General features: G+C 40.6%; 2 protein-coding genes across 4 annotated transcripts in view; both read right to left on the bottom strand.

The window, feature by feature from the left end:
- PPP1R1C (protein phosphatase 1 regulatory inhibitor subunit 1C) overlaps nt 1-13349 on the bottom strand; it is a 56140-nt gene extending 42791 nt beyond the window's left edge. The window contains exons 1-2 of one of the 2 annotated variants that reach the window (XM_069733237.1): nt 12946-13349; nt 9201-9261 (exon numbers count right to left, since the gene is read on the bottom strand). In XM_069733237.1, the coding sequence (XP_069589338.1) occupies nt 9201-9261; nt 12946-13026 (142 nt within the window). In that variant the 5' untranslated portion in view covers nt 13027-13349. The remainder of the gene's footprint in view (nt 1-9200; nt 9262-12945) is intronic. The other variant, XM_069733236.1, reaches the window with a different exon arrangement.
- A 4110-nt stretch (nt 13350-17459) lies between these two features.
- ITPRID2 (ITPR interacting domain containing 2) overlaps nt 17460-20983 on the bottom strand; it is a 74210-nt gene continuing 70686 nt past the window's right edge. For both annotated transcript variants that reach the window (XM_069733234.1, XM_069733235.1), the window contains exon 19: nt 17460-18462. The gene's annotated coding sequence lies outside the window, so the exon portion shown is untranslated. The remainder of the gene's footprint in view (nt 18463-20983) is intronic.

The raw sequence follows: 20983 nt of genomic DNA, 5'->3' as shown, positions 1-20983 counted from the left end.
AGGGTTAGGGTTGGGGCTAGGGTTGGAGCTAAAGTCAGGGTTAGGGTTGGGGCTAAAGTTAGGGTTAGGGTTGGGGCTAAAGTTAGGGTTAGGGTTGGGGCTAAAGTTAGGGTTAGGGTTGGAGCTAAAGTTAGGGTTAGGGTTGCGGCTAAAGTTAGGGTTAGGGTTGGGACTAAAGTTAGGGTTAGGGTTGGGGCTAAAGTTAGGGTTTGGATTAGAGTTAGGGGTGTGGTTAGGGTTACTGTTGGGATTAGGGTCAGGGGTGTGTTTGGATTAGGGTTTCAGTTAGAATTGGGGGTTTCCATTGTTTAGGCACATCAGGGGCTCTCCAAAAGCGACATGGCGTCCGATCTCAATTCCAGCCAATTCTGCGTTGAAAAAGTAAAACAGTGCTACTTCCCTTCCGAGCTCTCCCATGCGCCCAAATAGGGGTTTACACCAACATATGGGGTATCAGCGTACTCGGGACAAATTGGACAACAACTTTTGGGGTCCAAGTTCTCTTGATACCCTTGGGAAAATAAAAATTTGGGGGGCTAAAAATCATTTTTGTGGGAATTTTTTTTTTTTTATTTTCACGGCTCTGCGTTGTAAACTGTAGTGAAACACTTGGGGGTTAAAAGTTCTCACAACACATCTAGATAAGTTCCTTGGGAGGTCTAGTTTCCAATATGGGGTCACTTGTGGGGGGTTTCTACTGTTTGGGTACATCAGGGGCTCTGCAAATGCAACGTGACGCCTGCAGACCAATCCATCTAAGTCTGCATTCCAAATGGCACTCCTTCCCTTCCGAGCTCTGCCATGCACCCAAACAGTAGTTCCCCCAACATATGGGGTATCAGCGTACTCAGGACAAATTGGACAACAACTTTTGGGATCCAATTTATTCTGTTACCCTTGTGAAAATACAAAACTGGGGGCTAACAAATCATTTTTGTGAAAAAAAAGTGTTTATTTTCACGGCTCTGCGTTATAAACTGTAGTGAAACATTTGGGGGTTCAAAGCTCTCAAAACACATCTAGATAAGTTCCTTAGCGGGTCTACTTTCCAAAATGGTGTCACTTGTGGGGGGTTTTAATGTTTAGGCACATCAGGGGCTCTCCAAAAGCGACATGGCGTCCCATCTAAATTCTAGTCAATTTTGCATTGAAAAGTCAAACGGCGCTCCTTCCCTTCCTAGCTCTGCCATGCGCCCAAACAGTCGTTTACCCCCACATATCAGGTATCAGCGTATTCAGAACAAATTGCACAACAACTTTTGGGGTCCAATTTCTTCTCTTACGCTTGGGAAAATAAAAAATTGGGGGCGAAAAGATCATTTTTGTGAAAAAATATGATTTTTTATTTTTATGGCTCTGCATTATAAACTTCTGTGAAGCACTTGTTGGGTCAAAGTGCTCACCACACATCTTGATAAGTTCCTTAAGGGGTCTACTTTCCAAAATAGTGTCACTTGTGGGGGGTTTCAATGTTTAGGCACATCAGGGGCTCTCCAAACGCGACATGGCGTCCCATCTCAATACCAGTCAATTTTGCATTAAAAAGTCAAATGGCGCTCCTCTCATTCCGAGCTCTGCCATGCGCCCAAACAGTGGTTTACCCCCACATATGGGGTATCGGTGTACTCAGGACAAATTGTACAACAACTTTTGGGGTCCATTTTCTCCTGTTACCCTTGGTAAAATAAAACAAATTGGAGCTGAAGTAAATTTTTTGTGAAAAAAGTTAAATGTTCATTTTTATTTAAACATTCCAAAAATTCCTGTAAAACACCTGAAGGGTTAATAAACTTCTTGAATGTGGTTTTGAGCACCTTGAGGGGTGCAGTTTTTAGAATGGTGTCACAGTTGGTTATTTTCTATCATGTAGACCCCTCAAAATTACTTCAAATATGATGTGGTCCCTAAAAAATATTGGTGTTGTAAAAATGAGAAATTGCTGGTCAACTTTTAACCCTTATAACTCCCTAATAAAAAAAAATGTTGGTTCCAAAATTGTGCTGATGTAAAGTAGACATGTGGGAAATGTTACTTATTAAGTATTTTGTGTGACATATCTCTGTGATTTAAGGGCATAAAAATTCAAATTTGGAAAATTGCAAAATTTTCAAAATTTTCACCAAATTTGTTTTTTCACAAATAAACGCATGTTATATCAAATAAATTTTACTACTATCATGAAGTACAATATATCTCGAGAAAACATTGTCAGAATCACCATGATCCATTGAAGCGTTCCAGAGTTATAACCTCATAAAGGGACAGTGGTCAGAATTGTAAAAATTGGCTCGGTCATTAACGTGCAAACCACCCTCGGGGCTTAAGGGGTTAATGGAAACCTGTCAGGTCCCTCAAGCCTCTTAAACTGCCACTATTGTTCTCCACAAACCTTTTGCTGTATCTAAAAATGAGACTTACAGTGGTTATGAGATTATGCGGACACTAGAGAAGACGTCAATCTCATCCAAGGTTTGTGATGGTTACGGCCAACGGTGGTGCATGTGGATTTGTGGACCTATGGTGCCACAGGACCAGGCCTGCCTAGGAAGAGGCGTAGGTAAGAGGCTACCAGGTGTTCACTGAAGCTCCTGATGGTGGAGACAGACTGGGCTGCAGTTAGCCACCAGGTACCATTATTAGGCAAATCCCAGTAATGCAGCTGCTGACCTCAGTGGTCAGGTTAGCTGACATGGACTAAGCTATGTTAAGACACACCAGACTAAAATACTGGATCAGGGACTGGCCGCACACGGACCAGGGGACAATGCCCAGGCATTGGGAAAAGGGGACTTCGGGAACAGAACTGGCAGCACCGAGACCAGGTGACTTTGGTAACAGGACTGGCCGCACCGAGATCAGGGGACAACGTTCATGCACTGGCCGCATCGGGACCAGGCATTCGGGTTCAGGACGCTAGATGCACCGGGACCAGGGATTTGGGTTCAGGATGCAGGTCGCATCAGGACCAGGGAACCTCACTTATAGAGCACCAACTACCTAATGACTCAACTCGTTGCTTGGTGACTCCCTAAGGGAGAGGGAGTCTTATATACCGGTTGACGCCCGGCAATTGGCTGGAAGCCATCTTGCAGGTGTACCAATTATACTAAACATTTCTTAGCCACAAGCTGAAGGCATTTACTATATGCAAGCTGCTTTGGAGCAAATTTGTTGCATCTTAAATCACATCTCCCTGCTGAGATGAAAAACTAAAAATATGTCTAAAGCAGAATGTGTCATACTCATTATTCCTTGTAATGAGAAAAGAATTGGCACTAGAGATCAATGGATTTCACAAAATCTATTTCAGGTAGTCTCTTGAATCTGTTGGAAAATTCAATTTAGTTTGAATCAAAACTCACCCCCCAGCTTTATTATGTTCTGAGGTCTCTCCAGACCAAGCGTATAATAAAAGGAGGGATTGGAAGAGATTAAAAAAAATAATTAAACAGCTAACCCAGTCCTCCTCTCGCCCCATCTGGTCTTCGGATCTTCTGGCACAGAGTAGATCTCACGTGTGGCATGATACACGGTGGATCAGGAATCTTTGTGAAATTTAGTAATAAATTTCAATAGATATCAATCGATCGGTTGATGTTTAGATGACCCATTTTCTAGAAAAGGTCTAGAGGCAAACACATCTATATCCCCTTACGATATATGTTCCAGTTAGATGGATTTTCAAAACTTGGAAATCAATTCTGTGGCAGATGGGTCGGAGAATCCAGACTCTTATTGGCTTGATGCCATTGGAATAGAGCTAATCTGTGGCTTTTTTTTATAAGTAACAGTGTAAAAACACTGAACATGCCTTGGATTTTCAGATTTGCACCATGTTCATTATTCTGAGCAGACTTTTCCAGACTGTGTGAACAGGCTACAAAACACCTTATGGATACGAAGAGTCAGTGAAATTACTAAACATGACGGCGTTGGAGACTAAAACACATTACAACATCATCGTCTCCGTGTATCACTGCAATGTGATTTGCCGTGTCATGCTTACGCTGGTCAATCACAGATAACACATGACTCAGTACTGGAGTTAAGAACATACATAATAGTCCTGGAGGGAAATCTATCAGTTGAGGCTTCTCGGCCCTGATTGGCTGGGATCAATCTTTAGGATGCTGGAGTTTGGCGTCACTTCTTGAAGCCATGTAGTTGATGGAATTGGTTTGGATAGTTGCCATTGTTCTGCACCCCAGTGGTCAGGACTGGATGGAGCGACATGTTTTAGCCTTGGAAGGCTGAGATGGGAATAACCCTTTAAAGTCAGCGCAGAATGACTGTTCAAACCAAGTACAGGCGCTCGGGCGCACCACGGCGGGGCCAATCATTTACATAAACCTTCCCACCGCCTTGTTTTCCATTTATGTCCATCCCCCTCTAATAATATTAACAGTTCTGGCTTTATAGAGGCAGAGAGACATGGAAAACAAGCAGCTGGGAAAGTGTATGTGATTGGCACCGCCATGATGCACCGAGCGTGGTTTGAACAGTCATTCTGTCGATCGTTTCAGTCAGCAATGGGGGTTGAAACATGTCTTATAAGGTAACAAGTTGAGCATGCAGTTTACCACCACTGATTGTGTTAATATATTCTTAGGCAAAAATCAGCTAAATAATGTTTAGGTAAATATAAATACATGCAATTACATTGGGCCTGTATGGTTTAATATTGATAAACTGGGATTAATTATTGGTTTTTCCTTATTCTAAATATCAGTCCGTTTTTCTGATAGGCAGATTCATGCCATTTCCAACTATGGTAATTATATAAACAGTAAGAAAAAAAAATGTTACTCTTTAATGTGCAATTTTTTTTGAGAAAGGTTCATCTGTAGCCAAAACGTCGCCCAGACATGTGGGTTGGTTAACATCCTGCACATTTTACCACTGAAACAATGGAGTGCTGCCTCTTTTTTGTATATATATATATATACTAGATTGTGTCCCGATTCTAACGCATCGGGTATTCTAGAATATGCATGTCCCCATAGTATATGGACAATGATGATTCCAGAATTCGCGGCAGACTGTGCCCGTCGCTGATTGGTCGAGGCAACGTTTATGACATCATCATCGCCATGGCAACCATTATGACATCTACGTCGATACTGTGCCCGTCGCTGAATCTGAAACGTGGGATTTATACGTCCTTTATGACATCATCGTCGCTGTGCCCGTCGCTGATTGGTCGAGGCCTGGTGGCCTCGACCAATCAGAGACGCGGGATTTTTACGTCGATACTGTGCCCGTCGCTGATTGGTCGAGGCCTGGCGGCCTCGACCAATCAGAGACGAGGGATTTCCAGGACAGACAGACAGAAAGACAGACAGACAGACAGACAGACGGAAAAACCCTTAGACAATTATATATAGATATAAGATATATATATATATATACTAGATTGTGGCCCGATTCTAACGCATCGGGTATTCTAGAATATGGCGACGATGATGTCATAAAGGTTGCCTCGACCAATCAGCGACGGGCACAGTCTGCCGCGAATTCTGGAATCATCATTGTCCATATACTACGGGGACATGCATATTCTAGAATACCCGATGCGTTAGAATCGGGCCACAATCTAGTTATATATATAGATATACTAGATTGTGGCCCGATTCTAACGCATCGGGTATTCTAGAATATGCATGCCCCCGTAGTATATGGACAATGATGATTCCAGAATTCGCGGCAGACTGTGCCCGTCGCTGATTGGTCGAGGCAACCTTTATGACATCATCGTCGCCATGGCAACCATTATGACATCTACGTCGATACTGTGCCCGTCGCTGATTGGTCGAGGCAACCTTTATGACATCATCGTCGCCATGGCAACCATTATGACATCTACGTCGATACTGTGCCCGTTGCTGATTGGTCGAGGCCTGGCGGCCTCGACCGATCAGAGAAGCGGGATTTCCAGGACAGACAGACAGACAGACAGAAAGACAGACAGACGGAAAAACCTTTAGGCAATTATATATATAGATATAAATATATAGTGTATGTGTATATAAATCAGTAGTTCCCATGGAAATAAGGCTTGGTATATATATCTCTGCTTCTTTCTCCTTCTGAACTCATCTTTCATTCTCAATTCAAAGGTAAAATATATCTTCAGTGGTTACAGATTTTCCCATTACTGAGATAGGAGAGGACAGTTGGTGCTCATGAGGTTCTATGAGTTGTTACTGCCTTAAGCCCCTCCTCCTCCATTGAACTTTATGAGCACTAACTGCCATCTTCTATCTCGGAAATGGGAAAATTTGACTTCACTGCGTACAGATTTTACTGATTAATAAAGCGTGAAAAATCAGTCCAGTAGGAGATTGCCCTGATAATATATGGTATAAAATTATTATCATTTTCATGGATAATATTGAGTTATGAAATAAAAATTAAAGCAACGGTTAGTCTTTTAACCCTTTCATGTCCTTTATTTCTGATAACCTATTTTGCTACAATTACACCTTTTACATGATGTAAGAGTTCTCAATGCTGAATGACTCTTCCGCCTACTTGTATATTGGTATTTTGCCGCCCAGTTTTTTCCCTGAAAAAAGTCATCAAGTAGAGTATTTGTATTAACAACCCTAATTATTGCATTTTTGTGTTTCTATTTACCGCTGCGAGTGCCCATTTAAGGGGTATTATCATCATGTATAATTTGTAAAGCGCTGCGGAATATGTTGGCGCTATATAAATAAAAATTATTATTATTATATGTGTTATGAAGATTGCACAGCTGGCCGTCTCCCAGTTTCATGTTTGTCAGGGGGCTCCTGACTGACAATTCGGGCTAGTGGCTTGGCTGCAGCACTGGTCCTAATTATGAGCTGCAGCACAGGAAGTTTTACCTCTGTGTAGTGGTGTAACAGGAAGCTCATGGACCCTAATGCAAAAACTCCAATGGGGCCCTCAATTATTGAAAGTCTTAAATAATATTGGTCTCTTTGTATAGGAGAAAGGAAGTTTTGGGTCCCTTAGGCTCCAGAGCCCGGGTGCTATTCCAACCCCTACACCCAATATAGTTACGCCCCTGCCTCTGCAGCATCAGGGGAGTGTAGGGGCACAGAATCCGGCCAGATCAGCACCATCTGCAAGCTCTTTAGCAAAGAGTTTGTAAGCACTGCGCTAGGAGATCGCCCACTGCTGATAGACTGCAGAGGTGGCAGTAACCTAGGCAATTAATAGCGAATAAATTAAAACATCACTCCGTTCTTGAGAATAGAGGATCTTTAAAAAGTAGTAAATTGCAAAGCTGCACTTTCCAATTTTATCCATTAAATTCCTTGAGAATAACCTTTCAGCACTATAATATCATCTGTGGTCAGACCCTTTCCCAGGTGAGTTTTTATGACAAACTGACTCATTAACATGTGAAAAACTAGTTTATGTATTGTGCATCGATGTGTGACCGATGCAGAATAGACTTTCTTATATTAATGACTGGTGATGACGAGTGAACGTGCTCAGATAAGGTGCTTTCTGAGGTCCATTTTTGATCCAAGTGACAGATCAAAATCTCCCATTCAACTTTATGGGTCTGTGAAAATTATTACCAGCACATGGATGCCATCAGTGTGCAAGCTGTGGGCCAGCCAGTATTTTTGGGAGCAGCTTTCCCCAATTTTTTTTTTGTTGCATGCAAGAAAATCACTAATGAAACACTGATGGGTAAAAAAAAAACTCCATGACCAAATATTTAGGAAAATACTATTCAAAGCACGGAAAAAATCAGTTGTTTATTGGTGTAGAAGAAAAATCGCCAATGTCTGAATGAAACCTTAGAAACACAAATTGATAAGATCTGTCAACAGCAACTAACTTGGTTGTGAAAGTGAATCTGTCTCAAGATTTCACCATACAAACTACATACATAATTTAATAGATCTCAGAGATCTGATGAGGCCGGTTTACTTACTTTGAAAAATCTATATAAATATGGCTGGTTAATCCTTATATTAAAATGAGAATTTTGAGGCCAGATCTAGCTTCAGTTGGACTCCGTTTCACTGGTAGGGAGGACAACTTTAAAATAGGATAACACAGCCATTCTTATAGGGTTATTCTAAAAAATAAAAAACCCTAGCTATCTTATGTCTAATGTATACTGCATAATTTGCTGATCACTGAGGGTCTGGCTGCCGGGACGCCCAGTGATCTAGATATCAGTGCTCTGCAGCCCCCATCTTGAATGTACTGGATGAGGAGACTCTGCTAAACATTCATTGTCAGTAGAGGATAATTTGTTTTTGAGGGTAATATTTAAATAGAGTTGTCTTTGACTTTTACATTGATGACCTATCCTAAGGATAGGTCATCAAAATCTGATTTGGTGGAGTGCGATAGCCGGCACCTCCACGAATCAGCTGTTTCCGATGCCGCCGGCGGGAGTGCTCAGCTGCAGTTGATTCTAATAGGAGGCGGATGTGTAGTACCTGACCGTGGCCACTATAATGGCTGATGGCGCTGTGCTATATAGCTCCACAACTGAGCACTTCTGGCCTCCCCCAGCACCGGCAGCAGCCGATCAGCAGGAGTGAAGGGTGTCGCACCAACACCAACAAGATATTGATGACCTGCCATAAGCAGAGATGAGCAAACCCAAGCGTAAAAGTTTGGGGTTCATCCCGGCAGATAGTGTCTGGTGGTAAACTCCGAATTTCTCCCGGAAGTCCGTTTAAATGTTCAGCGTTCCGGAGGAAATCCGGGAAATGAGAGAAAATATTTTCCTGCTCCAAAACTTGGGTACAGTTCTGGTGTCTGAACCGAAGTTCTATGGGTCTGCTCATCCCTAATCATAAGGATAGGCCATCAATATAAAGGTGCAGGACAACCCCTTTAAGTGGATTTTCAAAGTACTCCAGCCTCATCAGATCTAAACAGCATAAAAAGTAAGATATATGACAAATATTTTAGATTAGCATTGGCTATGTATGCTTCATATGCACAGAGATGGACATTTACCTAATCTTTCATTCTCATTATCCAAGATCTGTTTTTCACAAATATAATAAACAATTAAAAAAAAACCTCCATATTATAAGCAACAAGAAAATACACGTCCTAAGCTCCATTTCAATCCAACTGACAGCATTGGGAAGAGGGATTCTGGGACCCCGATGGAGCGATCAGATCTGCGCATATTAGAAGATTCCTTGTGTTATGCAAAACAGGACATTTACCTGGCGGTGATGGCTCATTCATAATAACCAGAGACGCTGGCGTCGGCCTTCTTTTTCTGATCTGTTTAAAACATAGACACTGAATGTGAGCAATGTCCTAGAAAAGTGCGGCCCTTCGCCTGGACCATCAACTATCACCATAAATAACCTTCCAAAACGGTGGCCCCTTTAAATTAAACCCTTACCGATGGCTAAAGTTACATCATACTTAATATTTTCATGATAAGTTATTGTTTTATTAAAACTACTAATATTTTTTAATTTTTTCTATATACACTGCTCAAAAATAAATAAAGGGAACACTGAAACAACAGAATATAACTCCAAATAAATCAAACTTCTGTGAAATCCAACTGTCCACTTAGGAAGCAACACTGTTTGACAATCAGTTTCACATGATGTTCTGCAAATAGAATAGACAACAGATGGAAATTATTGGCAATTATCAAGACACACTCAATAAAGGAGTGGTTCTGCAGGTGGGGACCACAGACCACATCTCAGTACCAATGCTTTCTGACTGATGGTTTGGTCTCTTTTGAATGTTGGTTGTGCTTTTACACTCATAGTAGCATGAGATGGACTCTACAACCCACACAAGTAGCTCAGGTAGTGCAGCTCATCCAGGATGGCACATCAATGCGAGCTGTGGCAAGGTTTGCTTTGTCTGTCAGCGTAGTGTCCAGAGGCGCTACCAGGAGACAGGCCAGTACACCAGGAGACATGGAGGGGGCTGTAGGAGGGCAGCAACCCAGCAGCCGGACCGCTTCTTCAGCCTTTGTGCAAGGAGGAACAGGAGGAGCACTGCCAGAGCCCTGTAAAATGACCTCCAGCAGGCCACAAATGTGCATGCGTCTGCCCAAATGGTCTGAGGATGGTCTGAGTGCTTGACGTCCACAGATGGGGGTTGTGCTCACAGCCCAACACCGTGCAGGACGCTTGGCATTTGCCACAGAACACCAAGATTGGCAAATTCACCACTGGTGCCCTGTGCTCTTCACAGATGAAAGCAGGTTCACATTCAGCACATGTGACAGAGTCTGGAGACGCCATGGAGAGCGATCTGCTGCCTGCAATATCCTTCAGCATTTGGCAGTGGGTCAGTAATGGTGTGGGGTGGCATTTCTTTGGAGGACCGCACAGCCCTCCATGTGGTCACCAGAGGTAGCCTGACTGCCATTAGGTACTGAGATGAGATCCTCAGACCCCTTGTGAGACCATATGCTGGTGCGGTTGGCCCTGGGTTCCTCCTAATGCAGGACAATGCCAGACCTCATATGGCTGGAGTGTGTCAGCAGTTCCTGCAAGATGAAGGCATTGAAGCTATGGACTGGTCCGCCCTTTCCCCAGACCTGAATCCAATTGAACACATCTGGGACATCATGTCTCGCACCATCCACCAACGTCACATTGCACCACAGACTGTCCAGGAGTTGGCGGATGCTTTAGTCCAGGTCTAAGAGGAGATGCCTCAGGAGACCATCCACCTCATCAGGAGCATGCCCAGGCATTGTAGGGAGGTCATACAGGCTCGTGGAGGCCACACACAATACTGAGCATCTTTTCCTTGTCATGAGGCATTTCCACTGAAGTTTGATCAGCCTGTAATTTGATTTTCCACTTTGATTTTGAGTATCATTCCAAATCCAGACCTCCGTAGGATATTCATTTTGATTTACATTGATAATTGTTAGGTTTTGTGATTCTGAACACATTCCACTATGCAATGAATAAAGGTTTGCAACTAGAATATTTCATTCAGAGATATCTAGGATGTGGGATTTTAGTGTTCCCTTTATTTTTTTGAGCAGTGTAGTTTAACAATATGCGAAAATATGTTCTGCCTTGTAAGGATCTGTGTAACTTTGCATCCATCAGGACAGATTGTATCCACATTTACTATATAATAACAGCAAGAAGAGATTTTAAAAACTTTTTTTTTCTATAAATGAACACCAAAACAAAATAAGTTTCAAAATAACTGACACAAAAATATTTACTACACAGATTTTAAAAACTGCAAGGCACTGCAGAATTTTTTTTTTTTTTTTTTTAAATCCACAAAGTAGCTTTATTTTCTGAAACAGCAACTCTTTAAATACAAAAAAAATTTGGCTTGGTTTTCTAAAAAAAAGTAAAAAATATATACTGTATACATAATTTCAGCTTTTTTCATATTTTTCATCTTCTGCATATTAAATATTTTTTTAACTAAAATAAGTGAGAAAATAGACAAATTTATATTTATTTTCTGTTCATTATATTTTTTCATATTGATCTAAATATGTATTTATGTACTGTATCCATTTTAGATAAAAGATGTATATAAAAAATAAAAACAAAAATATATTCTTTACAAATATGTGCAAAGGAAATTATACAGTATATTTGTTTTTTATACAAAATTAGAATAAATAAGTTTTCTTTTTTATTCAAAACATTGTCTACTTTTCGAAGAAAGATTAGAAATATATTTTTTAAAACCTATTTCCAATTTTTTATACTTTCTCAACATTTTCAATATAAAAATATATTTATAGAAAAAGAAAATATTACAAAAAATAAACAGATTACATTAATTTTTTATTTTTTTTAAGAAAACTGAACACAACTGTGTAATACAATTTGTGCTTTTGGGATACCTTTAAAAGCAGTGCACAAGACATGGGAAATGGTTTTTGGTATCTGAGAAAGTATTGTACTGTTGGGAATGTGAGCATACTTACGCCAACGTGAAGAGCGGGCGGGCGTCCGTACCACCACCAGACATTAGAACAAGATTAGCGCTAATGGAAATTTCCATTTGTGAGAGCGTAAGTAAAACACAGTGTTCTAGGTAAACTGATGCCAATACCCCATGTTGTATTATAATCCTATTTACACACCATTCACAATATTTTTGTCTTTCTAGGAAACTAGTGATGAGCGGACGTGCTGAGATAAGGTGTTATACCAGGGGGTGTCAAACTGCATTCCTCGAGGGCTGCAAACAGGTCATGTTTTCAGGATTTCCTTGTACTGCACAGGTGATAATTTAATCACCTACACAAATAATGAGTTGGTGATTAAATTATCACCTGTGCAATACAAGGAAATCCTGAAAATATGACCCGTTTGCAGCCCTTGAGGAATGCAGTTTGACACCCCTGTGTTATACGGCATGCTTGGGTGCCAAGTCTTCAGCGTGCTCAAACATGAATATATATATATTTTTTTTTTTTCATTCAAGTCTCTGCGCCTGCATATCTCATGGCTGGTCGACAGTTGCAACATATGCAGGGATGGCCTGTTAGCACCCCCGAATAACACCTTATCCGAGCACGTTCGCTCATCACTATGGAAAACAATATTTTCCATGTTACGATAACTAGACCACAAGATGTCCTACAGGCTACTCTACATGGCTGTATTGGTGGTCCATGATCTTAGACAAAAAACAAACAAAATGGGATTGGTTCTTAGCAAGGATAGGATTCGCATTCTCTCCCTTTTTTTCCCCTCCCAGAAACGGAAAAAAAAGGTCCATGTATACAAGGTCTTATTTAGTAAATACTTAGTTTGATGGACTTTAGAAAGAACTACTAATTTACATAGGAGCACCATGCACATGAATGTCCCAATTCCTGATAATGTAAATAAATAAATTTACTATTTACGCGTTATAAAAAAAATAAAATAAATGCCCCAAAAGGTAATAAGGCATAAATCTAAATATATATTTTTTTGATTAATTTAACTATGTTACCTGTTCTGAGGCTTCCGGATCCAATTGACTCTGAAATAACGGCACAGCGAACTGTATCTTTTTAGGACTGTTGGGTTCCATTTTGTACAGATGGTGGTTGAAAGAGAAAAAAAAAAATTGACACCCCCCGATAAAACCGAGTAGTCCAAGTATGTAGCCTCCGGCAGACGCTTTTAAGAGGACTCTCGATGCAATTTGGAGATAGCTGTATTTTCAGTCTTATCAAGTGCTGCTGCATGAAAAGAGCAACTCCCTTATTCCACATCAATAGCAGTTCTTGTAACTGGCTCGCTTTTTTTTTTCCTCCCTTCAGTGCTTTAGATCCTCTCCACACAAAGCTGAAGGAACAATAAGCTAATTGTGCGGCAGTTCTGCTTCTGCACATGCCAGGGAGTCACTCCGAGCTTAATTGAAAATGCAGTGCTGAACGGCCGAGAGCCCTGGGATTTGGGAGAGTGGATAGATCCACCGTACATTACTAACAGTCTGCCCAGAAATGCAATCTAAGCTCCCTCCGCGTATTGCTGATGGACCATTAATATTTGATCGTGACTAATCAGAACGTGAGGAGGGCAGCAGTACCACGGATCCAGGCCACCACTTTTAGCATGTCCCGATGTTTAGACAAAAAGGTTTATCATCTTTTGTACAAGCCAAACAAATTGATATTAATTGTCAGGAGAAAATTCAGAACGTCAGTCAAGAAATTAGTTAAGGTCAATTTAGAGTTGTCGCAGAAAGCCACAACTGTTTAGGCCACATTTTTAGATATTCCCTTTAGATTTTAAGCAAATCTCTAAATTGATTAACCCCCTTCGAGAGCAGGCAATTTTCTGTTTTTAGGCTTTCATTTTTTTTCTCTCTCCCATAAATGGGTATTCCCACTTACAAGATCCTATCCCAATATGTAGTAGGTATAATAATAGTAAATAACTTCAATTTGAAATGTAGTATAGTTTTTCTGATTCACCATGTCTCATCATGTTCAGGCATTGCAGGACCTTGGGTATCCATGGTTACGACCACTAGTGACTAGCTGTCTCTATCTCAGTAGTCGTAACCATGGATACCTCAGGTCCTGCAATGCCCGCACATAAGGAAAGACAAAGAATCAGAAAAACAATATATTTCTAATTGGAAGTAATTGCAATTATTATTATTACTATTACACCTAATCTATTTTGGGACAGGATTTGGAAATGGGAATACTCCTTTAAGACATACTTTTTTTTTTTATATTTCCATTGACATAGTTGGACCAGGACTCGCTTTTATTTTTTCGTTGGACATAACCATGACTAAGGCTTGAACGCTGAAAGTCGGCGGTCTGCCCTAACCTCCGATATATCAGTCACAATTTTTTATTAATCCCTGTAACATAAGTAAAGTTTTAGACCTAACTTTTCGTCGCTGGAACATTCCTGTTTTTCTTATGTTATATTTGCCCGGACCCATACCAGGGCAGCTCAGTTTTTTTAATGTTTCCAAGGTTCAACTCTATAGACCTAGGTCTTTTTTCAACCTATAGTTGATGAGGACTCGCTTTTTTTTTTTCTTCACAAGTAGTTTTGAATGTTTCTATTCACTTTATAATATACTGAAGAGCGGGAATACATTAAGTTAGGGTGAAAAAAAATTAAAAAAAGACCTCCGATATCACCATTGTTTTTTTACAGTGCTCATTGTGCAGTAAAAATGACCTGGCAATAAAATTATTTTGGTCAGTACAATTACATAGATACTAAACTTTTAAAAGCTTATAACATTTTAATGGTTAAATATAATAAATTCAGAAGTCTCCCATTTTCTGGAGATTCATAACTTATTTTTATGTTGAGAGCTGTGTTTTTTTGTTCTCTCACGAGCACCTGAAACTCAGCCATTTAAATGCTTCAGCGATTAACAGCAGATCTGAAATTGTTAAAAAGCAGTGATCGGAGTTTACTCTGGTCACTGCCATTACGAAGCCGATCCAGCTCCATACCATCCCTGTGCCCATATGACAAATTCACGGCATATGGTCAGGTAGGTGTTCATTTCCATTTCTCAAAATGTAATCCATCGGATAGCAACAGATGTTGATCGGGCAGCCATCAGTTGGAAAGCTTTAATGACTGCATTGTACGGTGTACCTCAGGGAAGGGAGTTGCACACCAGTGGGTGCTCCCACCTCTAGCGGTGTGAGTATATTTGATTTAAAAAAAAAAAAAAATATATATATATATATATATTTGAGCTCCAAAAACTACAGGGATTTCGCTATTATAAACCCATCAGAAGAAAATAGAGAAGAACGTGTCTTGTAACACATACATTATGAGATGTTGGACATTGAGATTTGGAACCTATATGCAAGATAGTAGTAGAGATTACTTTTACAAAATTCTCTCATTACAGATCCAACATGGCAGTAATTGGGACAAAAAATATATATATAAAAAAAAAAAAAAGGTAAGAACCTTTTGTCAAAGGTATTAGTTGGAATGGAAAATCCTTAGTTTGCCATTTCAGAGGTCAGACTTTCCTGTAGTTCTTGACCAAGTTTGCACACACTGCAGCAGGGATTTTTCTCCAATCCTCCATACCGATCGTTCAGATATCAGATCTGTCGCTGCGCAACAAATGAGTTTCCGCTTCCCCCCGAGATTTTCTATTGGGTTCAGGTCTGGAGACTGGCTAGGCCACTCCAGGACCTTGAAATGCTTCTTATGGAGCCACTCCTTAGTTGCCCTGGCTGTTTTGGGTCATTGTCATGCTGGAAAACCCAGCCACGACCCATCTTCATTGCTCTGAGGGAAAAAAGGTTGTTGGCCAATATCTCACGGTACATGACCCCATCCATCCTCCCTTCAATACGTGCAGTCATCCTGTCCCCTTTGCAGAAAAACACACCCAAAGTATGATCTTTTCCCCGCTATGCATGGTGTTCTTGGGGGTTGTACTCATCCTTCTTCCTCCAAACACAGTGGAGTTGATACCAAAAAGTTATATTTTGGTCTCATCTGACCACATGACCTTCTTCCATGCCTCCTCTGGATCATCCAGATGGTCATTTGCAAACTTCAAATCAAATGGCCCTGGACATGTCCTGGCGTGAGCAGGGGGACCTTGTGTGCCCTGCAGGATTTTAATCCATGACAGCGTAGTGTTTTACCAACTGAAATTTTGAGACTGATCAAAGCTCTCTAAGTCATTGACCAGGTCCTCGCTTGTAGTTCTTGCAGATTCCTGACCCTTCTCAGACTCATCCTTATCTCACAATATGAGATCTTGCATGGAGCCCCAGACCGAGGAAGATTGACAGTCATCTTGTGTTTCTTTCAATTTCTAATTGTGCCAACAGCTCTTTGGTCTTGGCCATGGTGGAGCGTGATTAAACTCGTTACAAAAGACACTGGTCCACACACAAACAGGTGTAATTAATACAGGTGATGAGTGCAGAGTAGGAAAGAAAGACTAACAGGTCTGAGAGAGTCAGAATTCTGGCTGGTTGGTAGGTTATCAAATATTTCATGCAATAAAATTAAATTTATTTGAAAATCATACGATGTGATTTTCTAGTTTTTATTTTTAGATTCTGTCTCAGTTCAAGTGTACCTATGGTAAAACATTACAGATGTCTAATCTTTCTAGATGTAGCAGTATGAAATACTTATTTTCCCCATAGTATCTGGATAGTAAAAATTCTTGTGAGTTTCTGGACATGGCAAGATCCCCTTAATTCCCAGAAAACCCAAAGTGAGAAAATCCAAAAACAATTTTTTTTATGCAAAATAAATACTTTATTAATATATTTAGAAATCAGCCCTTGTGTATAGAGTAACAAATGTATATAGTTTTAGATTTTCCACAACAGTTATATTCTCAACTATTGTTCCGATAAGAGCTCATAAGAACAAAACTCTAAAAATGAGACAAAAAACACTTCTGCTCCAATGTGCCGCAATAAACCAGGTCTTAACATCACACTCACATAAATATTTTAACATCAATTAACTGATGGTGTTAAGGAAACCGAACCAGAAAAGGGCTCGCGGAAGAGAAAAGAAAAAAAAAAAAACCTATCTGCAAAGAGTAAATTACAGAAAACAGTCATAGTGTTAAGATATGGCACATGAAGGTTGTTTCTGAGCTACAGACAGCTAATGTTTGAGAAATCCGGTGTATGAAGATTAACGACTTTCAGTGTAAAAACTCAAAAGGGGTCTAGTAGAGTCTAGCAGCCTTAGAGTAAATTAAGGGGGATTGTCCAGAATAAATAAAGGAAAAAAAAAATCATTAGTAAAAAGCAAAGGATGTGCTAAAATAAAAAATGGCTTATACTCAACTGATAATGCCATTAGTCGTGTTGATGATCACGCTGTAGTCAATGTGGCACAAGACTGGAGAGTCCAGTGATCGGCTGAGGCGGTCACGAGTCCGTGGTCAGCAAGTGATCGCCGCAGAACAAGTCAAAAAGAAGGGAGAGACCACCAGATCAGCCGGAGAATTGACTAGTGGAAACAATTTTTCTCCCTTTTTTTTTTTGCACAATCCCTGCTTTTAGTATTTTTCATGTCAGTTTTGGACAATCCCTTTAAGTGCTCACATTACCAGAAACAAATATTTTGCTGTACAAGCTACCGGAATAGGATATTGCATTTTATGGTTACAGAGCTGAAGCTGCTAAAAGAGTAGTCAATCCAAGCAGCGTCACCCTTGGAGCTGTAGGCACGGATGATTTTGCAGGGAATCCAGCCTCTCAGGAAGCATTTTTTTTGCAATATAAGCCACACTTTCTGCTTGGTGCCAGTATTCCGTGCCCTCGGTGTAACAATTAGATGTTCGTTTACAACCCCTTTAAAAAGTAGCTTAAAAAGTTAAATGCGTAGAATCCACCACAAAAGGTAACAGCTAAGGCAGCTCTTGCCATGTAAAACTTAAGCAAATTTGCCATCCAAGCACTTCTGCATTATGTCTTAGCAATTTCTCAATGGCTCCGTCATATCCTCATTATCAAATGTTCTTCCCAACATGGCTGTTTTCTCTATGTGCGGGTGACTGGTAGTTAAGTGGCACTCCACAGCAGTAGAAAAAAAAAAAAAAAAAGTTCTTTACAAGCTCAGAGCAAAAATCACTTATTGCACAGTCTATACCTCATAGAGGCACTTTAATATTAGTCATTTTATTTCACCCAACAATGCATTACTTTGCCATATTTCTATATCCCCACATAGCGAGTAGGCAACATAAGGGGGAAAAAAAAAGTTCTAAAAAAAAAAAAATTAGTAACCATGTCAATTAAAATAAATATTTTTTTAAACCTCCACAGTTCTCTTATTGGCAGAAAGCAAAGACAAGTGCCCAAACTACACAAGGTACATGGTCAAACATTAAGAGCTTGGGGTGTTACAAGATGAACAGTAGATCGTTTCAGCAGCAGATAGTCCTCCTGGGTTCTGGAACTTTGCAGAATAGCTTCATCCAAATTTTTCTTGCGGGTTGCCAAGAGTTCAACCGACTTGTGTGAACTCAAATCTGTTAAAAAAATAAAAACAACTTTAGGCATTAAAAATAAAAAATTGTACAAGAGAAGAGAAATAGAAAAAAACACATAAGGAAGCATTCTATGATTTTTTTTTCCTGGAAAAAGCACATGGAGCCAAGCTACATATTACAATTAAGCAGCAAGCGTCCCACTCAGCAAGCGTCCCACCCAGCAAGTGTCCCACCCAGCAAGTGTCCCACCCATTTCATATGGTTGTCCAATACTAATGATACTGATATCGGGTCAAATCAGCTGGACAGAGGACAAGGATTGAAGACCGAAGGCCTCCAAATGCACGAACGTGTATTGCTCTGTTTATGGTCCCAGTGTAAACATACCACAGGATAGGAACATAGCAGAACCATCTGATATTTGACAATGGAGAAAAAAAAAAAAGAAAAAAAAAAAAAAAATTATGATGCGCCCTTTAACCCCTTCATGACCCATCCTATTTTGATCTTAAAGACCTTGCCATTTTTTGCAATTCTGAACAGTGTCCCTTTATGAGGTAATAACTCAGGAACGAGTCAACGGATCCTAGCGATTCTGAGATTGTTTTTTGTGACATATTGGGCTTCATGTTAGTAGTAAATTTAGGTCGATAATTTTTGCGTTAATTTGTGAAAAAAGTCGGAAATTTGGCGAAAATTTAGCAATTTTCAAATTTTGAATTTTTATTGTTAAACCAGAGTTATGTGACACAAAATAGTTAATAAATAACATTTCCCACATGTCTACTTTACATCAGCACAATTTTGGAAACCAAATTTTTTATTTTTTTTTTAATAGGAAGTTATAAGGGTTAAAATTTGACCAGCGATTTCTCATTTTTACAACAAAATTTACAAAACCATTTTTTTTTTTAGGGACCACCTCACATTTAAAGTTAGTTTGAGGGGTCTATATGGCTGAAAATACACAAAAGTGACACCATTCTAAAAACTGCACCCCTCAAGGTACTCAAAACCACATTCAACCCTTTATAATCTTTTTTATAATCTTTATTTTTTTTTTTTATATAGCGCTAACATATTCCGCAGCGCTTTACAGTTTGCACACATTATCATCACTGTCCCCGATGGGGCTCACAATCTAGAATCTCTATCAGTATGTTTTTGGAATGTGGAAGGAAACTGGAGTACCCGGAGGAAACCCACGCAAACACGGAGAGAACATACAAAATCTCTGCAGATGTTGTCCTGGGTGGGATTAGAACCCAGGACTCCAGCGCTGCAAGGCTGCTGTGCTATCCACTGCGCCACCGTGCTGCCCAACCCTTCAGGTGCTTCACAGCAGCAGAAGCAACGTGGAAGGAAAAGATGAACATTTCACTTTTCGCAACATTTCTCCCCCCCCCCCCCCAGGGTAAAAGGAGAAACTGGACCCCAAAAGTTATTGTACAATTTGTCCCGAGTACGCCGATACCCCATATGTGGGGGAGGGGGGGGGGGGGGGGGGGGGGGGGGGGAGGAGAGAAACCACTGTTTGGGTGTATGACAGGGCCATTTGACTTTTTGAATGAAAAATTGGCTTTAGCGGACACTGTCGCGTTTGGAGAGCCCCTGAGTGCCCAAATATTGGAGCTCCCCCGCAAGTGACCCCATTTTGGAAACTAGACCTCCCCAAGGGACTTATCTAGAGGTGTGGTGAGCACTTTGAACCCCTAGTGCTTCACAGAATTTTATAACGCAGAGCCGTGAAAATAAAACATCATTTTTCTTTCCTCAAAATTATTTTTTAGCCCGTAATTTTTTATTTATTTTTAAAAGGGTAACAGGAGAAATTGGACCCCAAAAGTTGTTGTCCAGTTTGTCCTGAGTATGCTGATACCCCATATGTGGGGGTAAACCACTGTTTGGGTGCACGTCGGGACTCGGAATGGAAGTAGTGACGTTTTGGAATGCAGACTTTGATGGAATGGTCTGCGGGCGTCATGTTGCGTTTGCAGAGCTCCTGATGTGCCTAAACAGTAGAAACCCCCCACAAGTGACCCCATTTTGGAAACTAGACCCCCAAGAAACTTATCTAGGTGTGGTGAGAACTTTGAACCCCCGAGTGCTTCACCCTATTTCCAACCATAAGGCCATGTGCCCACGTTGCGAATTCGTGTGAGGATTTTTCCGCACAGCTTCTGAAAAATCCGCAGGTAAAACTCACTGCGTTTTACCTGTGGATTTACTGTGGATTTCCAGTGTTTTTTGTCCGGATTTCACCTGCGGATTCCTATTGAGGAACAGGTGTAAGACGCTGCGGAATTCGCACAAAGAACTGACATGCTGTGGAAAATACAACGCGGCGTTTCCGCGCAGTATTTTCCACACACAGGGCACAGCAGATTTGGTGTTCCTTACGTTTACATGATACTGTAAACGTGATGGAAAACTGCTATGAATCCGCAGCGGCCAATCCGCTGAAGATCCGCAGCCAAATCCACACCGTGTGCACATAGCCCAATTATAACTCCAACCCTAGTTCTAACCCCAACTCTAGTGCAAAAATAAAAGTAAATAT

Source organism: Ranitomeya imitator, chromosome 7 (assembly GCF_032444005.1).
Source record: "Ranitomeya imitator isolate aRanImi1 chromosome 7, aRanImi1.pri, whole genome shotgun sequence".
Classification (NCBI taxonomy): domain Eukaryota; kingdom Metazoa; phylum Chordata; class Amphibia; order Anura; family Dendrobatidae; genus Ranitomeya; species Ranitomeya imitator.
This window is presented reverse-complemented; position numbering and strand designations above follow the sequence as displayed.